The sequence below is a fragment of the Sinohyriopsis cumingii genome, chromosome 1 (genome assembly GCF_028554795.1).
Source record: "Sinohyriopsis cumingii isolate HCF-2022 chromosome 1, ASM2855479v2, whole genome shotgun sequence".
Lineage (NCBI taxonomy): Eukaryota > Metazoa > Mollusca > Bivalvia > Unionida > Unionidae > Sinohyriopsis > Sinohyriopsis cumingii.
The window spans coordinates 92,077,171-92,097,235 of record NC_142961.1 but is presented as its reverse complement, the minus strand read 5'-3'; the positions used below and the strand labels follow the sequence as shown (position 1 = coordinate 92,097,235).

The window sequence follows — 20,065 nt, the reverse complement described above, 5'->3', positions numbered from 1 at the left end:
CAAATAATTTGTTTGTCAACACTCTAGCAACTATAATTCTGATTTGGTCAGACGTGTTCAAAAGACATATATTATTAAGATGTTGGATGATTTTGATTATGAGTAAGATTAGTACCTATTAATGTTTCCTATTGCACTGGTTTTAAAATTATGGTACACCACTTCCTCAATAACTTGTGAATGCACTTTAACGTGGGGTCAGGCATGGATCCCGTTTTTTAAACCAGAAAATATCCCCGAAAAATTGATCCTTATTTCTTGAACTTGAAAAAAAGTTGTGATCAAAATTGGTAACTGAAACGTAGATATATTGCTCTTTTTACAGTAGATATGCATAGAAATTTTAATCAATATTTTGAAGTTATAAACTTCTAATAAGTCGTATAAATGGTTACATTTTCTTTCCAAACAACATTCTTTGTGGGTAATATTTAAATGCCAATTAAATAAGTTTGAACCACTTCGGTGGCCTAGTGGTTAGAGCATCCGCCTCGGATGTGGGAGGTTGTGGGTTCGATCCCTGGCCAAGTTGTACCAAAGACGTGCAAAAAATGGTACTAACAGCTGCCTCGTTTCGTGCTCAGCATTAAGAGGTTATTGTTAGGATTGGTCGGCCTGGTGTCAGGATAATGTGACTGGGTAGGACATCATGCTACATGATGTCCTAGTGCTAGACATCACTATAAACTGCCACATTGCAGACATTGTAGCGATATGACAAAAAATTGTTAAAGCAATGTTAAAAATCCAAATCACATCACATAATGACTTTAGATAACTTTGATTATGAGCAAGAGACTGCATATTAATTATGCCATTATCCTTACAACAAATTTTGTATGTGGTAAAGAGTAAATCAACATGATATATAGCTTGGTAGATAATTGACCTTTGTGGTGTTCTTATAATATTATATAAACTTGCATAGTAGAATTGTCAGCTGTTAAGCCATGTGGATGATTTCCTTGAACCATTCTGGGAATAGAATATTTGGGAGAAACAGGCACAAATAAAATAATTTCCCTATGTACTGTTCTCATTGCAACAATTTATTTTAGAATCTGAAGGTGAATGTGAGGGTGAAGATGGGATAAAGAAAGCCACTAAGCGTGCCATCTCTCCTATTGAGTGGGATAGACAGAGTGAAGAAGAGGAAGATGTAGAGGAGGAAGAAAACGAGGAAGGCGATGATCAAAGTGATGATAAGAGTGATAAATCTGAAACACAGCGTATGAATTATTTCATCCGCAAGTTGTGTGATGTTTTTAAAAACCATGCATTTCAACGTAGTTCAATATTTAGTTTTATGGCCATTTATTTTGCTTGAAATTTTGCACATAAAGTGAATTTTTACACAATCTTTTGATTGTAGACTCTTGAGTCTCCTAATAGTCTTTCTAGTTTGCCTGATGTGGAGAGTAGTAGTTTGCTCTGAAAATAATCATTTCTTTATTATGAATAGATGAAGAAATACATAAGGATAAAAGCTATGCTGAAAAGGAAACTTTACATCTTTGCATATAGTAAGCTCTTGTTATGCAGTGGTCCAAATTTTCTTTCATATTTTTTTTTCATATTTTTATAATATACACTATTAAGCATCATGACAGTGTTTGATGTTGTAGTAGTCGATGGTTCATGAGTGTAATAGGCAGCAAAGTTTTTGCTTGTTAAATTTATTGAAATAAAAGTGATTTGTTATGCATAAGTGGGAAGATACATGGATGCATGTATATTGCTTTGCTGGAGGCAACACCAGTAGTATCATAGTGATCTTCCATTGAAGTTTTAGGTTTAAATTTATAAAAATCATAAAACATTGCACAGTTCAATTCCCATCCATCATTTTTTGTGTAATTTTTCATGCTGTTTTGACATAATCAACAAGAAAATCTTCTATTGCAGGTCTAAATTCTAAACTGAAGTACCTTTTCCGTGGTGCCAGGTACTACCTCATTAAGAGTAACAATCATGAAAATGTTGCACTTGCCAAAGCAAAAGGAGTTTGGTCCACGCCACCAGTAAATGAATCCAGGCTCAACCAGGCTTACAAAGTAAGTGTGATTGAAAGGAGTACTTTTAAAATCTACTCTGAAACTGCTACTGTCTTACATGTTCATGCTGATTTCTTTTGCTTTAAAAAGCTGCATGTTTTTTGTGGTTATTTGGTGGTATTGTCTATAGTGCTTAAGCATGACATAGGGATCATTTATTTAATGCCACTGTTGTCAAAGGTATGAACTTTAATTCTGTAACATTTAATTTAGCATTTCTGAAACTTTCGTATATACAGTCATGAAATTTTATATGACTATTTTAAAGGGTACTATTCACTGTGGGTGAAAGTAAGTCTTAATGACCTATATATCATCTTGCAGTGATTATGTTTGTGCAATTGGCTCAGTTTTGTTGTATTACTCAGGTTTTGAGAAGTTAGGAAAGGTCTGAATTGTTCTTGTTGAAGGAAATACTGATGATACTTTATCTGAGCAATCAATAGTGTGTATAAGATACCATGACAATTTAAAACTGAAAAATGAAGTCCTTTGAAGAAATAAGTATGTTACACATTAGTTATTGTGGGGGGGGGTCTGTTAAAAAGTGTAAATTTTTGAAATTTTCCGACAAGGGACAAGGCAGTTCAAACAAGTGAATTGTCCAAAATTTAATTGTTATGGACAAGTGGATGACACTTTTTGATTAGCTCTGTGGAATATATGGCAGAGCAAGTGAGACAATATTCAGTGGAATTATTTTATTTTCCCTTCACTTTGGTTTATGTAAAAACTTATTTTGAACTAGGGCTTAAAAATGCTTGGGCTTTCTGTTAACTCATTAACTCCTGGCGCTATGTTTACGTGGCAGGAGGTAGTAGTGTCAGGGTCATGTATGATACACAAAAGTGGGTGGTATTATAGAAAGGTAGACAGATGTAGTTCTACAATGATAGCAAATAATCTGGAAGTTCTAGTTGCACTACAAAATACAGAGGGAAAAACCTAATTTTTTGTACCCAATTTTTTTCCAAGTAAAATTCACCTGTAGTCGGAATCCGATTTTGTGTCCGGATATTAGACTTTTTGGCCTCAGATCTAAGGCAGACTATTCTCAACTGCACACAGACATGTGAGCCTTTGCAAAAGGTAGGATAAGATGGGCGATTGGAATAAAGAGTGGTCTCGATATAAAAATGATGGGTCTGTTAAGCAAAAAAAAACCTTTTACCCTTCTGCTCTGCATGAATGAAATAGCCAATGAAAAACGATGTTTGTAACGCAACTAGGCATTAGGTTAATGGGAAATCTCTTGCAAGTCGATGTATTAGGATATATTCAGAAATAGCCCCCAAAATGTGTTTCCTACTCATATTTCAGGCAAAAACGACAAAAACCTCCAGGGGTTAATGATTTAGAGGAGGTAACTTATTTAAAGTGGTCTAATAGATGATTTATTCCATCAGATGTATATAGCTGCACAGAATGCTTACTAAATTAAAAATTGGTGTTTAAAAGAAAAGAGGCAGCATTTTTTTTTGTCTGAAATTCCAGTTTGATTTAAAGTTGTGGTAAAATTCTAATGAACTCGGAGAGGGGAATTATTTTTTTTGTCTGCATGTTAATATAAAGACTTCAAACTTGAAATGTCCTTGAAAATTCTTTTCAGGCCTGTGACAATGTGATACTGATATTCTCAGTGAAAGAGAGTGGAAAGTTTCAAGGTAGGTTATATATTCAGATATTTGTATGTTTCTTTGGTTACATTATTTTCACATCCAAGAATTATGCAGTACTATTCTCTTGATATGGGTAAAAGATAAACATGTGCCATGATTTTGATATTCGTGTCAACTTGTTAGATTTGTTATTATGTTAATATGTTAGATGATCTAGCAATGATTTTTTAAAGCAAAAAGATTTGTCATTACTATCAGATTATGATGAAACACTTTAATGTTGTTACATCTTAAAACTTCTCATTGATTCTGATATATTTTCAACATTGATACTTTATACATTGATACAAATGTATCTACAAAGATACTTTCATAAAAATGTAGAGAATTGATGGATTAATGCAAGGGGTAATTGACATTATTTCCATGCGTCTCTATCAAAAATATAAAATTTGTTATGCATTAATCCATAAAAATCATTTCACGCCTTTCTGTTTCACCATTTATAACAAGAAATAAACTAGATTATAAGAAAGTTTAATGGCTTAAAATTGTTCTATTGCTTATAGACCAAAAGAGCTTATCGGATGGCTTTTCTTCTTTTGTCCATTGCCATCTATCCATTAGCATGTTTATTATTACTACAACTCCTCAACTACATCAGGATTGTGTTGAGACTTTACATTCACATTAATCCGTTGGTCTAGTTCGTTCACTCACATTTAGGCATCGAGAAAAACAACCACAGTAACCATCTTGAAAATCTTGTTGACCCTAATTCTCGGAATGAATGATCATATCAGCGTGCGGTTTTCACAGAAAGGCTTCTTTTGGTTTCTAGTTGATTCTTATTGAAAGGAGTTAAAACTTGATCTCCAATATGCCTGATATTATTGACATTGTGCTTTTACTAGAAGACTTATTTGTAGTTGGTCCTAAATGAAAATGGTGCAGATCTAATATCCACTATGGCCACAATGGCAGCCATCTTGAAAATCTTGCTATCTATTCCAAAATGGAAAGTCATGTTATGTGGTTTTATATTAGAGGACATCTTTGAATGTCTTGTTGGTCAGGATGCAAATTGACCCATTATGTTCATCTTGATAATAGTGTGATCTCCACAAATAACTGTATTTAAAATCTTGCCATTGCAGAGTAGATGGTCATGTTGAGATGGGCTTTTCACTAAGACTTCTGATGGTAACTGCTTGGTTCTAAATGAATACGGTTTCCATCTGACATCCAATATGTTCATCATAGCAGCTAATTTTAAAATCATATGATTGATGAATGTTGTAATGCTTAACGCTTAAAGGAAGAAATGCTTTTATCTTGAATTCCTGGAAATTCATTTTGCCCAGTAGAGTGTCAATCCCTTAAAGGGAACCTTGTTTTGTGGAAAGTTTTACAATGGTCTGTTCTCTTTGACAGGCTTTGCCCGCCTTTCAGCTGAGTCGACCAATGACCATCCTCCAATTAGATGGGTCTTGCCTCCAGGACTAAGTGCCAGGGCTCTCAGTGGAGTTTTTAAGTTGGACTGGGTCAACAGGTAGTTTCATGTTTGTATCCTAACTCCTTGTATAAAAATGGCAGTGATTGTATCCTGCACAGCTATTGTTATCTTGCTGCCCAGTGATGACATCATGACACTGAGGCTATGTACAGTGTGTATTGTCTATGGTGCATTCAGAATTATTTTTTTCTGTTCTCTTCCCACTATACATTACCTTCTCTCAGCCCTAGTCTCATTTAATTTACTAGTTGTTTTGTTTCCTATCTTACTCTTGCTTCTTTTCAGCACCAAAGGCTTTCACATTGTTACAAAGAGGCCATTGATCTTGATTATGAGAGCTGAGGGCAGACCTTATCAGGGTTAATATGTGGAGAATAGGCTAAAATAGTGTTCATTTATTTACATTTATCTTGGAGGTAGATTGCAATTTGTGGTATGTGATAGAGTTTAATAAAGATGTGGTCATGGGTTCAAACCTGGCTGAGTCATACCAAAGACATAAAAATGGTACCAGCAGCTGCCCCACTTGGCGCTCATTGTTAAGAGGTTAGTGTTAGGACTGGTCGGCCTGGTGTAAGGATAATGTAAATTGATGGGACATCATACATCATCATACATGTCTGCAGCATGATGGCCCAGTGTTAGACATCACTATAAACTGCCATACTGCAGAAATCATAGTGGTATGACTGGAAAATTGTTAAAAGCTACTTAACAAAATCCAAATCTCTCCACACACACACACACACACAATTTTACAGTCATCACTTCTGAATTCTTTTCATAACTGAGTGATGTCACATTGGCAGTCAGTATGCAGGCTATTCTGCCATCATTTTTAAAAAAAAAACTTCTTAAATACATATGGTTTTAAAATGCATTGATAAAATGCAGTTTTGTTTTGTTACGATTTATCATTTATTGTTTTATTTTACAATTTCATGTTTTCTTCAAATGCAGTCATTCCATTTGCATTCAGACTGCATTTTGTTTGCATTCTGTTTTTGTTTCAATGGTAAAATTGCCTATTTTCAGTGTTTATAAGATCTGTTTCAGGGATTGATTTAACACACAAACTTAAGGCATATGGAGCATGCAGGCATTGAGTGTAGTAGGTTTTAAAAAATACATCATTATACTTGCGGCAGTCCCTCACAGTTAGCATGCAGGGAACAAGATGTGTGCTCTTAATGCATAGCTGCCAAGTGTCCGGTTTTTTCTCCGTATTTATCCTGTATTTTGGACCTGAATATGGATATACGTTTTTTTTGCACATTTTTTTTTTATCAAAAAAATTTATTTAAAAAAGGTCTTGCAATTTTCAGTTTAGAACGGGCACTCGGTTTCATTATGATAGAAATGTATCGCATGTATATAGGAATACAGTTCTACAAAATGATTGGTTCATTCAAAATCGAGGCTACACTGCCTGTCTTTATCCGCCTTATTGGATTTTGCAAACAGTTACTGTTGTCACTGTATCTCATCTTCGTAATATTCAACTTCTAATCATGTTGAATAGGAAAGCAGAACATTCAGAATTTTATCCAGGAAAGACAAGAAAACAGAACTAGAAGGACAATTGTGCCGTCTTGTTTAGATTTGTGAAACCATCTAGTAAAGGAGATTTCGCTATTGGGCATGGATGCGCCCATGAAATAAAGAGCATGAAAAAGCTATAAAAAAAACCCATCAGCTTGCTGCTTCATCATACACAACTCAGCCTGAACTTATGACATATATAAATACCAGAGAGAACCTTGATGTAATTTGATTGAAATTCGGTTTATTAAATTTCTTTTGGAAATTAACCTTCCTCTTTCAGTTACTGGTGTTGCTGGCGATTTATTTCGCACAAGTTTTCCAGACAGTAAAATCGCACAGGATTATTTGTATGCTAGAAGGAAAACAGTTTGATAAGAAAATCACACAGAATTGAGATTATCAATGAAAGTTGATATATTCAAATAGATAATGATTGGGAAAAAAATAAGGTGTGGAAAAGGCTACTATAAACAGCCTGTGTCTGAGTGTGTTGCACTCTTGCACCTTCTGAATGGGCACCCAAATGGAACATGTACAACACATGCATCTTTGACATTAAATAATTATGTAAAGCACTGTTCTACTTTACTGATGGTTGTATATGTTGTAAATAGTTACATATGCATTAAAATTTTAAAAATCGGTATTTGTTCCTGAAAATCAGTATTTTTGTCACAAGCAGTCAGTATTTTTGTATTTGGGGTTTGGCAGCTATGCCTAATGTCTTTTATTATTATTATTTTGTTTGAAGAGGGTGGTTTGCACATATTAATGCATGCATGTGTATTTGGTTGAATACTGTATTCCTTTTTAAGTGTTTGTGTAGATATTGAAGATGTGGTTTTTTTATATAAATGACACTGCAGCACTTGTGGTTCTATCTTTCCATGGCAAGTATAATAAAGTACTGACTTTAGGACACATCGCAGTAACAAATCTGGATTGATCCAGTTGTTTTAGTCCACTCTATACCCTTTTGGTAAAAAGTCCACTGTGACTCCTAAAGGTAAAAGGACAAAGAAAAATATTTGCGTATATGTATTATGCCGAATGATGATATCACAAAATATAGTTGACCAATATTGTGCCCAATGATGAAATCACAGCAATGAGGCCAGGTACAGTGTACGTTTTCTCTGGTGCATTCTAATATTTCTCCTTGTGTCATCCCGCTTCATTCTGTCTTCTCTTGACTGTATCCTCATTTCTGTTCAACTTTCTGTGTTCTGTCCTATCTCCTTATTCTTGCTCCATTTCAGCACCAGAGTTGAACACATTGTACTTGGGGCCATTGATCTTGATTATGAGAGCTGAGGGCATAGTGCTAACCAGGGCAAGCCACTTTATTGATGATATACTTCAGTAAATGAAATAGAAAAAGAAAAATTAATTGGATGCCTTTCAGAACCATTTAAATTCTCTTGATTCTGGTGGAATATTATGTGGGGTGGGGGTGGGGCGTAGGCAGAGAAGAGAGCTGCAGCCTTGATAAATAATGTTTGCTACCAAGTTCTGAATTTTTATATTTGGTTGAAGCATTGGTACATGCAAAGTATTAAAATGGAATAATTCTTTTATTGCACTATGGCATAAACTGTCTTCTACATTACCATGTTACTGTCAAGTTATAAAGAGCTCTAGATCAGATTGAATGATTTCTGTTTATTACTGAGGGCTGTTCAGTAAAACATACATCCCCCTGGGGACGGCACTTAAAAAATACTTCTGTAGGAGGTTGTGTTTCAAACTATTTTCATTGTGACAGTGGAAGGTTGGTTAGGAAAATCACTTCTGTTGTGGGTTGGGTTGTGTTACCAAAATGAGAAATCACTGGTGGGATTATCAGAGAAAAAAAGCTGAATATATATTTAAGATCACATCTAACCCCCTCCTGGTGGTCTAACGTGAACAAAATCATTGAGTCCGAAAATGATGCCAGTACACGCGAGTGCATATAATTTGTATGAATTCATGTACTTTTAAAGCAGTAATATGTGTTCAGCAAATGACATTAACGTCATGGATATAAAACCTGTGCTGTGCGCAGTATGCAATTTTTATTAAACTTTTAACTTTAAAAGTGCGTTTCGCGATGTAATTCACGCTGCCAGTAGCGGTCTGGCAGCGCTTGATGCGACATCCAGATAGCTCGATACTTTGGTTCAACATGAATGGCTGTTAAACTAAAATCGATGGTTCATTGGACCCTGGTACAGGCATTTTTATGGTAGTTTTAACCTTATTTTCATCATGGAAGTTTTACAAATGCATGTTTCGAATAAGGACCACACAGGAACCAAAATGGCTGAATCACAACAGGGTTTTTCTTCAGACAACGTTTTCAGTCGGCAAATACTGGCTGGTGATAGCTATGATGACAATGACTTTCATGTATATCGGTCTGTTGGACATTGGGAAATCGGTTGAGTGCGAGTCCGATGTACAAGTTGGAAGGACAATATGCCAGTTATATTTATTCAAGATACCCATGTCTGAACATGCAGACTATGGGAATGTTGGACTTAAAACCCAAATACAGCATTATGAAAGAAAAAATCTGGCATAAAAATAGGACATCGGTAAATGAAATATATGTTCTTACAAGAAATGATATAGTGTAAAAGTAGGCAGAAATAATGCAACATCACTTCCTCAAGCATTAATGGGTTTTTTTCTGACAAATCATGTATAGTTTACCAAAACATTTATTGAAAAAATAATAACAAGGAATCAGTATCTGACAACACAGGTAATGCAATACAAGATTTAACTATTATTCAAATCAAAAGCAGCATGCCTGAGAACAAAGAAAATCAGCAAAACATAGTGATCACTTTAGTAAACACAGATTAGTAAGGATACAAATTCATGATTTCTGTATTAGAATATAAATCCCTATTATAAAATCTGTATTCATGGATGTTAAATTAGTAGGTATTAAGGGACTGATCACTAACATATACAAATAATAAACCACCATGAAAATTTGTGATTTCACAGTATCAGAGACGTACATGGCTGAGAAACAAAAGGACAAAAGATTGATTATAATAAATGAATACAAATAAAAATATGCAGTAGATTATATGATCTATAATAATTCAGTAGATTACCTCCAGCCAGCTGTCATTTAAATTGCTTCTGTCCCCAACCCAATATTAAAATCGCTTCTACCGCACACTAACCCATAGCCAGAAATTATGTTTAAAATCTGCTTCTGTAGGGCAGTGTTTTTGGATTAAAACATCTGACAATGGATCATAATTTTTTAAAATTGTTTCTGTTGTGGGTTGTTTGAATTTGAAAGTGCATTCCCGAGGGGTGGGGGTGGTAAATGTTTTACTGGAACAGCCCTGAGCGAAATCAATAGACATAAATTTGAGTTTTTGCTTTAATATATTTTCTGCTGGTCACATTAGATGGGTGGCTGTCCAAGAGGGGTACTTTTGAACATAGAGTATTTGTGCCAAAGGTTTCTGTCTGTAAAGAATGTGTGGCTGCTTGTTCACTGGTAATTCAAGAGGAGGACCACTTTATTTTTGTGAAACTTGGTACCTGTATTTGACTGTTGATTCAAATGTGCCTTTTGCTCTTCACAATTGATCATTTTCAATGTTAATATTTTGATCTGTGTGCCAGCTCATCAGTCCATGCTCCATACTTTCATTTCTGTGCAATAGTCCAAATCTGCTTCAGATATCTGTCAAATTTAGCACGCACATGATATGTGATGTTGATGACTTTTTTCACATTATGTAAGTTTTAATTTTTATTTCATTGGGCAGTCATCTTGAGAATTGTTATCACTACTCCAGAATGGATGGTCATTCCAACATGGGGTTTTCACTTAAGATTTCTTGTGAAGTTTGGTTGGTGCTAAATAAAAACATTGCTGATCTAATATTCAATATGGCCACCAACATAGCTATCTTAAAATGTTTATTGTTATATTTTATGGCAGCATGGGCTTTTCACTAAAAGATTTCTAACAATATCATTCTGGTCTTAATTAAAACTTTTGCCAATTTGACAGCTGAATTTTTTTATAAAGACTCTAATTGATGTTGATTTCACCAGAAGACAATTTATGAGGTCCAGAAGGGCCACAACAGCAGCCATCATGAAAACACTTATTTCTACATCTAAATAGAAGTCTTTCCATGAAAATGTTACCTCATTTCTTCTCCAAATGGATGGCTAAATCATCATGGTTTTATTAACAGTAGATTTTTTTATGATGCTTTATTGGTTCGAAATTAAAATGGTGCCAGTCATACATACAGTATGGTTTCCATGATGACTGTCTTGAAAATCCTGTCACTTGTCTCCCTTAATATGGTGATCATTATAACATGGAGTTTTCATCAGAAGACTTCTAATGTCAGCTTTGGACTAAATGAAAGTGGTATCAAGCTGACATGCAGTATGTGTATTGCAACAATTAATTTAAAAAGCTTGTTATTGCTGATAGGTACATAAGAAATAGTTTCAACACTCTACAGTTAAAAGGAAGAAATGGTTTTATCTTGAATTCCAGGAAATTCTATTCCCAGTAGACTTCAAGGGACTTGGGCCTATTTCCCTATCCTCAGTTATGTAATATGGGGGATATAGCAATTGTTATCTTTGTATGTCTGCCCATGAACAGTTTCCATAGCATAACTCTCAGACCATTAAAGATAGTTGAACTTGTATACACGTCAAGCATGTATTTTAGCTGTCTTTTGATGCTTAGAATTTTCCACTTTAAAATATTTATTTTACCAAGATAGCAAAGTGCGGCATAAGTGGTGTTTCTGAATGTCACAGATTTTCAGCATCATTCTCTGTATTCAGCTGGTACAATATAACCATGTCTTCAGTTTGTTCTATGATGTGACAGGATACCAGGTGTCTTACCTGCATTATCATAGCACCATTCAAAAGCTTGAACAATGTTCCTCAGAATCTTCTTTAAAGTGAGATTATCCAGTTTTCACCAGAATTGGTGCTAGGTGGGAAAGTTAATCCTAGCCTTTTCACAGTGTTTTTTTTTTTCTTCACTTTCAGGAAGGAACTTGCTTTCACTAAAACAACCCATCTACATAATCCATGGAATGACAACAAACCAGTCAAGATTGGAAGAGATGGACAGGTAAAGTTTTCATGCATTAGTATACAAAATGTATATCCTATACATGGGATCATAAATAATGGAAGAAATCTTACATTACTTAAATTAAAATGACTAATTCCTGGGGATTTTTCTTTCTTTAAATGGCAGTATTCTTTTTAATAAAACATGCACTGTCAAATGCATCAGATATATCCCACAACCACAAAGATGAGTTGGATTTCTAAATATATTTGCAATTATCTAGGTCAGATCTCAGATGTGAAACTTACAATTAAATGTACTAATTTCATGTCCATATTTCTCATAATTTGATACTGTAAATACTCAGTTATTTGTCAACTTGACAATTAGCTTGCCCCATCCCCAATTTGTTGTAGGGCTGCAAAAACTATTTAATATTTGACCACTCCATTAGTCTGGGTATATTTTACAAGTCAGATCCATTTGAAAGGATGATTTGTCATCAGTGAGTAAGACTTGCACATTGGACAAATAAAAAGACAAATGTGACATGGACCGATTCGAAAAATAAAGACTAAACCAGGGTAAAATATATTTGTTGAATAGAATATGTTTTAGATAAACTAACAAGTTACAGTTTATCTTTTGTAATAAAATTCATGCTTGACATTTTAAATCCTTGTATCTGATAAATCCATGAATGAAATTGTAGGTCACATGCTGGTATAAAAATAATAGTTCAGAATGATGCAATTCACAAAATCCTGTAACAAGTTAATTCTACAAGTTTTACTAATAACAATGAAATTTAAGTCCACATTTTTACGATTCACAGTATCCTATGAATGTTGGTATTTAATATCATCTGGTTCAAAGACCAAGAATTCATCTAATTATATGCTCATTTTTTTTTCTCCGTTAACTTTGCATTGTCAGAATCATTCGGTATTTTACGATATTGAACTCACATGCAATTGATATTGAACTGACATGAATAAAATAACTACTTTCTAATGTAAACAAACAATGGATGCAGACACCAGCACTTTTGATTTATTTTATTTGTCTGTGGATGAAGTAAATCAACTGAATGAACTAAAGCAGATGTTTCGTGGACTCCACACCAGCTTCTTTGGCACATTCTGTGTTAACTTTTTTGATAACAATGTTTTGGATTTAGGCAAGCTATTACAGGTTCCTTACAAATAACATCCAAGTGACAAGGCATAAACTGTCTTTAGCTGGTAATAAGAATGGCAAAATATATCCTTACAGTTTTATACCTTGAATTTTCTCAAAATGTACTTAGTTCTGTAAATCTGACTTGCATGAGCCATGTCATGGGTTCTAGAGCTTGATTACGCATTTCGAAATTGTACTGTAATTTTGACTATATTCCAAGTGCAATTACATCCTCTTTACTGCACTTAAAATGAAATAAACATTATACTCCATAGCATCTTTTTGATCATTGCAATTGAAAGTCTTCAATTTTCCCCACATTATGATTTCAAACATTCAATGGCAGAACAGGAAAAAACACTTGCAGATGTCAACAGTAGATGCTAAGTTGCTGCTGAAATTCGATGTACTTCATGTAGAATTGGCACATAAATCCAGTCCATAATCATGAACTTTTGTAGAAACAACAAAAAATGCCAAAATATATTCATTCCAGATCAAATGGAAGAGTTGTTTCCGTGCGCATTCATTCACAATATGACTCCAAATTTCAATTTTAAGTAGGCCAAAACAACATTTTCTTTTGAAAGTTTTGTTTAGCGTGCGACCAAGTTCAAATTTATCTGGGTGGAGTTTAATTGCGAATTAATACTTGTTGTGTAATGATGAATCTGCGCTTGTGTATTTAGTTCAGAAGATGGCATACTTTCAGTTACTTTGTTTTGCCTAGTGTATTTTTATTTATTATATGCTCATTTTTTCTCTGTTCATTTTACATTATCAGAATCGTTCAATAATTTACGATATTGCACACCTTCATATTGCACCCACACGCAGGACATGTGTGCCCAATAGTGTATTAGGAACTACTTTGTAAACAAATCATGTACATTTGCCTAGTAGGCGAACTAAGTTTTGGTTGATTAAATTTGTTTCTGAATGAACTAAAGCAGATGTTTCATGGACTGCAACATACCAACTGCTTTGCTACATTCCACGTTAGCTTTTTTATACATTGGTTCAGATTTTGTGATAGACATCAAATTTCATAAAATTGCTTGGTACCTACAAGTAACATGCAAGCTATAAAGGCATAAACTGTCTCCTTTAGCTGGTAATAAGAATGGCAAAAAAATACACTTACAGTTTTACATCCGGAATTTCCTCAAAATGTAATTTCTTAGTTTTGCAAATCCGAATTACATGAGCCATGTCATGAGTTCTCAAGCTTGATTACACATGAAATTGTACTGTAATTTCAACTATATTCCAAGTGCAATTACATCTTCCTTACTGCACTCAAAATGAAATAAATATTAAATTCAATAATGTCTTTTTGATAATTGCAATTGAAACTCTTCATATTTTTCCCACATTATGATTTCTAATAGCTGATGAAAGAACACACTTGAAGATGTAAACACGCTTCTTCCACGCTGCTTCAATCTGATGTATTTTGTGTACAATTTTCACAGATGAATCCAGTCCAAAATCACAAACTTTCGTCGAATCAAAACAAAATACCAAAATCTATTCATTCCAGATCAAATGGAAAAGTTGTTGCAATGCGCATTCATTGACAATATGACTTCAAATTTAAATTTTAACTAGACACATCATTTTCTTTCGAAAGTTATATCGAGCATGCGACTAAGTTCAAATTTATCTGGGCAGAGTTGTTTGCGCATTAATAATGTTGTGTAATGATGAATCTGCGCTTGTGTATTTAGTTTGGAATACAGCATACATTCATTTACGTTGTTTTTTGTAGTGTATTTTGTTTATATAATTAAGCCTTAGGTGAATAAGAAAATGAGCATATAATTAAAAGGTTACTGCATTTGTATGGGAAAATATGACTCGTTTTGTCGGATGGATATACTGCACCCCCAAGGTCGTGCAGTATTCCATCTGAAAAACTCGTTCATATTTTCCCATACAAATGCAGTATCCTATAATTATTGTCAGGGTGACCAAACAAAGTTTGAAATCCTCCTTCATCATCTAGTCATCATAAATATCAGATTCCTTGTCTTTACTGTCACATGCAGATGCTTATGTGGAGAGTAATTTTGAGTTCTCTAAGTGACACTTTGATCATACAGTCTATGAAACCTATTAAAGGATACAACTGAGCAATTGTCAGTCAAATAATCACTCTTCATTACTTGACACTGAATAAGAATCAAACTTGCTTGTTCAGAGGATTGTCACGTAGGAAAACAAAGATGATGTTGCTTTTTTTTTGGCTTAGGGATTGTAGTCAGACATTTGTTGAACTCTTCTTGGCAATGAACAAGTATTAAACACACAGCTTGATCAAAAAGATTTTCAGCTTGAAAGCAAAGTGAATGCTTCCTTTACAAGCCAAGGGCTTATTGGTCCACATACAATGGCAGATAATTTGTGGGTTATCTAGCAAAACACAATATTAATACAAATAAAGGTTGTTAGGACTTGCATGAAAATGGAAGCAATATACAAATTAGTTAACACCTATGGTAAACAACTTTGGACACTTTGTGGTGGGGAATATTTACCGGTAATATTTTCAAGTTATAGCTGTAGATTCCTGTTCAAAATTGTGTAATGAATACTGTCATGATATGGATAAGCATAGTATATATCATATACATGCATTGCTGAATGGTAGTGTTTGTGTGTGTGATTTGGATTTGTAACATAGCTTTATAAAAAATCAGTTACGTCACTACAGTATCTGCTTTGTGGCAGTTTACAGTGATGTCTAGCACTGGGGCATCATGCCACAGACATGTATCACAATGTCCCATCAGTTCACATTATCCTTACACCAAGCTGACCATTCCTAACACTAACCTCTTAACCTTAACAATGAGTGCCAAGTGAGGCAGCTGCTGGTGCCATTTTAATAAGTCTTTGGTATGACTTGGCCAGGTTTGAGTCCACAACCTCCTGCATCCGAATGGTAATAGTGGACTGAAAGTATCAAATTGGCAGTAAAACAAAAAACAAAGAGAAAATGGTGACTTTTAAGCAAGTATATATAAAGTACTTTAAAATTCACAACCAGTCAAATATAACTTATAAAGAAGAGATTTTTTTTCTGTATTGTTTTTTTGTTTGTTGCAGGAGATAGAGCCTCGTGTTGGAGAAGCTTTGTGTAGACTGTTTCCTCCTGATAATAATGTGGATTTGACTGATATTGTGGATCGAGCACGCAAATCGCGTAGAGGTTCAGGTGCCAGGGATAGAAGAAGAGATAGTTTCCGAGGATGGCCAGATTTGAATAGGTTTGAACTGTTGATATTTGATGGAACTCTGTTTTATGAAAGAGGGATCACATAGGGTCTGTGTGTCTTAACAGTGAATTGTTATTCAGTATCAACACAACAATGCTATCCCATTGGCATTGACTATTTTCCTCCAATCTTTATAAGTGTTACTTTGCATTATTGATTTAAAGCAGATAATTTGGAGGAAATAAAATTTGGAAATTCTGTTGGGGACTGGTAAGTATCATGTAAAAGCATGAGGACTTGAACATTTCACATGATTTTTTTTCCCTTGACAAAATTGATACCAAAATTCCTTACTCATTTTCTTGCTTAAATTATTACAGGGAATTATTCAAAGAAAGCTGCCATCTTCATCTTAATTGCTCACCTATATGTGGACTTAACAGCAATTATATACCTGGTATAGACTTAGATATAACCAGATAAGGTATCCTATTTAGACGGATCATGTGACCAGGTACCAAAATTTGCAGTCAGCATGGGTGGATTTGTGATCATGTGTCCAATAATATTCCTCAAGTGTGTGGATTCCAACATCAAATTTTCTCTTGTTCACCTCACCAAAGTGGGGGTAGTAGGGACTTTCTAGTGATGCTTACAAAAGGGACCGACATTCCTAGGGACTGGAATGTATAATTAAAAATTGATATGGACTGCATAGTCTTATCTCAAGTATTCAAGAGTGCAGTACCATTCAGTTAATCTTTCTGGACAGTACTGCAGTGAAAAATCTTTTGCATCACTTAATAAGCTCAATTGGAGCCATGCCACAATCCTCTGGACTGTCAGAAACTTGTGGTAAGGCCCTAAAAAGGTCAAGGACTTGATTAATTAATGCCAATTTCATAAAGGTGTTTCTCAGTGAAGAGAGGACATAAATAAATTCATTCTCCAGAGGCCGTATTCTGGAACTTCCAAATAGTTTCACATAAACTGTCCCAAAAAGTGTGTTTCTACCCATGAGAAGAAAATTCTATGATTCTGTAAAGTTCATCTTTGTGGATATTGTGTGCCCTTCAAAGATCTGTGTTATGCCATACTGGACATTTCTTCCTGTGTCTATGCGTTTGTCTGGTGTTTAGCCGACTATTTGCTGGACCACTTTGGAGCATACATTTTAACTCCAATCACGGTATGTGAATATTACTTAACACTTTATTTTTACACAGAAGAGGTTGAGGTAAAAGAACATATTGATAATATTTGAGCCTTGTACAATACACCACACACACACACACACACACACATTATATATATATGTATATTTTTAGTTTGGATTAAAAACATGTACACAGTCTGGGGGGATGTACTTGAACATTATTTTATTGTCACATGTTGTATATAAATATATTTTCAGTATTAGTCTTTAGGACCTATATAAACTTATCATAATGTAGCACTCTCCCCCCAACCCTTTTTTTTCTCTTTCTTTTGTATGCCATGTATAGGCAAGACAATTGTATCACTTTTTCAACAAGATTGTTTCTGTGTTCATCAGGGCTGTTAGCTGTGTACATTTTCAGTTGTGAAAGCTGTTGGATACATTCCTTGTAGGGAATACCACTTGCCAGTTGTGCAATGTAGATCATATTGACTTCCTTTAATTCTGTCATTATTGTGCTGGTAGCTTTATTGACATAGTTTTATATACATCATCAATTTTGAGAAGTGCTTTTATGTTATGGACTGGTATCCATACCTTTACAACTAGATCTCATTGACCTCCTTTCTTTGCGCTAGAGACGCTATAGGTTTTTGGAATATGCAGCAGCAGAGTGGGCAAGGCATGACATTGCATAGCATTTTCTTCAGTTGATTGCAGGGTCTGACAAATAATGTGCCTAGGGCATGGGGTTGATCAAAATGCAGGGACTGGGATACCATATCCTAAACTCTGGAAGCCCTTTGGGCTCCTACATAATGTCAAGATTTGTCTGTATTTCTTCAAAACGCAGCTATAAAAACATATTGCAAATCAAAATAATGTTTTAATAACTCTCAGAAAGAAGAACAAGAACCCTAAAGTTAACAGTCTCATATTCAAGTACTTTCTCAGATCTACATAATTCAAAGTGGGCTATGACACTATTTTTCTGGAAGCCCTCTGGAGTATCTTCTAGTTTTGGAATTTGTCCATTGTTTTGTTTTTCTCCCACTCCTGTGCAGACATGGTTTAAATCACCAAACTGGTTCATCTGAACAAGCATCTACCTACCTAAACTGTTACCCTCCTCAGTGAAATCAAGAGACTTCATAGTGATCACATCTATTCAATTGGCAGACCATGGTCACAACGAAAAAGATGCTTTGTAGTTACCAAACCCCATCAATTTCAAGGTCAAAAATATCACATTGAAAGAAAACGCAGACTGGTATCTGCACAGTAACTTGAGTTCTCCACTATAGTTGCCAAACTTTATTTATAGCTCACACTTGGGGTAAGGAAGAATCTTATCAATTTTGGGCTCTAATGGTCATAGGTCATGGTTTTTATGAATAAAATGGTTTCCATTATCTACAATTGACAGACTGCACTTGGTATGGGGAAGATTCCTAGTGATTCTAAATGAAAAGGTTGCTGTGACTGAAATAATTTTTGAAGATGGTCTCTGCATTAGTTTTATATGAATTGCTCATACTACTTGAGGTAAGGAAGAACTTGATTTTGGGGTCAAAAAGTCAAATTTGATGGTCAGTAACATTAGTTCTGTATCACAGACATGCCCAAACTTTGGAGATGTCTTGTAAGAAACCCTTCAAATTTTGGGACCATATTTCAGAGCTCAAGGGACACTGGTCGAAAGAAGAAATGTGGTTTCTGCATTCAGATTTCATTAATATCCTTGGAGGACTACTAGACATGGGCAAACTAATTATGTGTCATTTACTTGTTTAATTTTGTCCTCATAGGTGTTCAGATGCATGAGGTTCCTGGTTCTTTTCTAGAACCTAAGGAGATATTCCATCTCCATTTTAAAAATCAGGATTTTCTAAATTCAGAAGGGATTTATCAAAGCAAACAAAGGTAGGCAAACTAATATTATGTCTTCTTGTTTCTGATTGGGATGGTTTTTAACATAATTTTTTTTAGTAATAAGCCTGAATCCTGCAATTGTGTGCTGTAGGACAGACCCTAAGCTTTTGCTATATACATAATTAGAAGGGTTATAGTTCACTTGAAATTACCTGCCCATTTAACCTTTTGCTAGAATAAATTAAGGCCTAGTTCATTGGAGGAAAAGGTATAGTGTTATGCTTACATTTTGCATTCTGGATGTACACGGGGTAATTCGTCTCATTGCTGCATTACACTAAACATAAACTAGACCTCATGAATATTCCATGGTAAAGTCAAATGTACAGTACATTCTTGTTGATCTATATCCTGGGCTAAAAACCTTTTCAGTATTGCTGAGGTTTTCTTTTCATATTTAGATTTTGTAAAAGTTTCTTTTTTTGCACAATATAAAAATGAACTCAACTGAACTTGCACCCATTACTCTGATAAATGAAACATACTTGTTGGGATGAAATGCAGTGACTTGTTACACCTAATTGTTGTCACACTACAGGGGTTGACTAGTACCTTAAAAATCCAATCACCCAGTGAGTCATGTACTAAAAATGTTTACTTGCATGAGTAACCTTTCACATAACCAGCCACTTGAAAAATAGAAAGTTGACAATGTTAAGAGTCTGCATGATCCAAATTTGATAGTTTGTAAGGTTCTTTTCCAGTAACTTATTCTGCAACCCTTCTAGCACCAGTTCTTAGTACAGTAGTCCCCCTCTTG

General features: G+C 34.7%; 1 protein-coding gene across 5 annotated transcripts in view; it reads left to right on the top strand.

The window, feature by feature from the left end:
• LOC149807344 (YTH domain-containing protein 1-like) overlaps positions 1-20,065 on the top strand; it is an 83,520-nt gene that overhangs the window by 18,250 nt on the left and 45,205 nt on the right. For 4 of the 5 annotated variants that reach the window (XM_089965606.1, XM_089965578.1, XM_089965597.1 and 1 more), the window contains exons 6-11: positions 1,059-1,229; positions 1,906-2,054; positions 3,664-3,718; positions 5,108-5,225; positions 11,784-11,868; positions 16,105-16,265. In XM_089965606.1, the coding sequence (XP_089821732.1) occupies positions 1,059-1,229; positions 1,906-2,054; positions 3,664-3,718; positions 5,108-5,225; positions 11,784-11,868; positions 16,105-16,265 (739 nt within the window). The remainder of the gene's footprint in view (positions 1-1,058; positions 1,230-1,905; positions 2,055-3,663; positions 3,719-5,107; positions 5,226-11,783; positions 11,869-16,104; positions 16,266-20,065) is intronic. The other variant, XM_089965587.1, reaches the window with a different exon arrangement.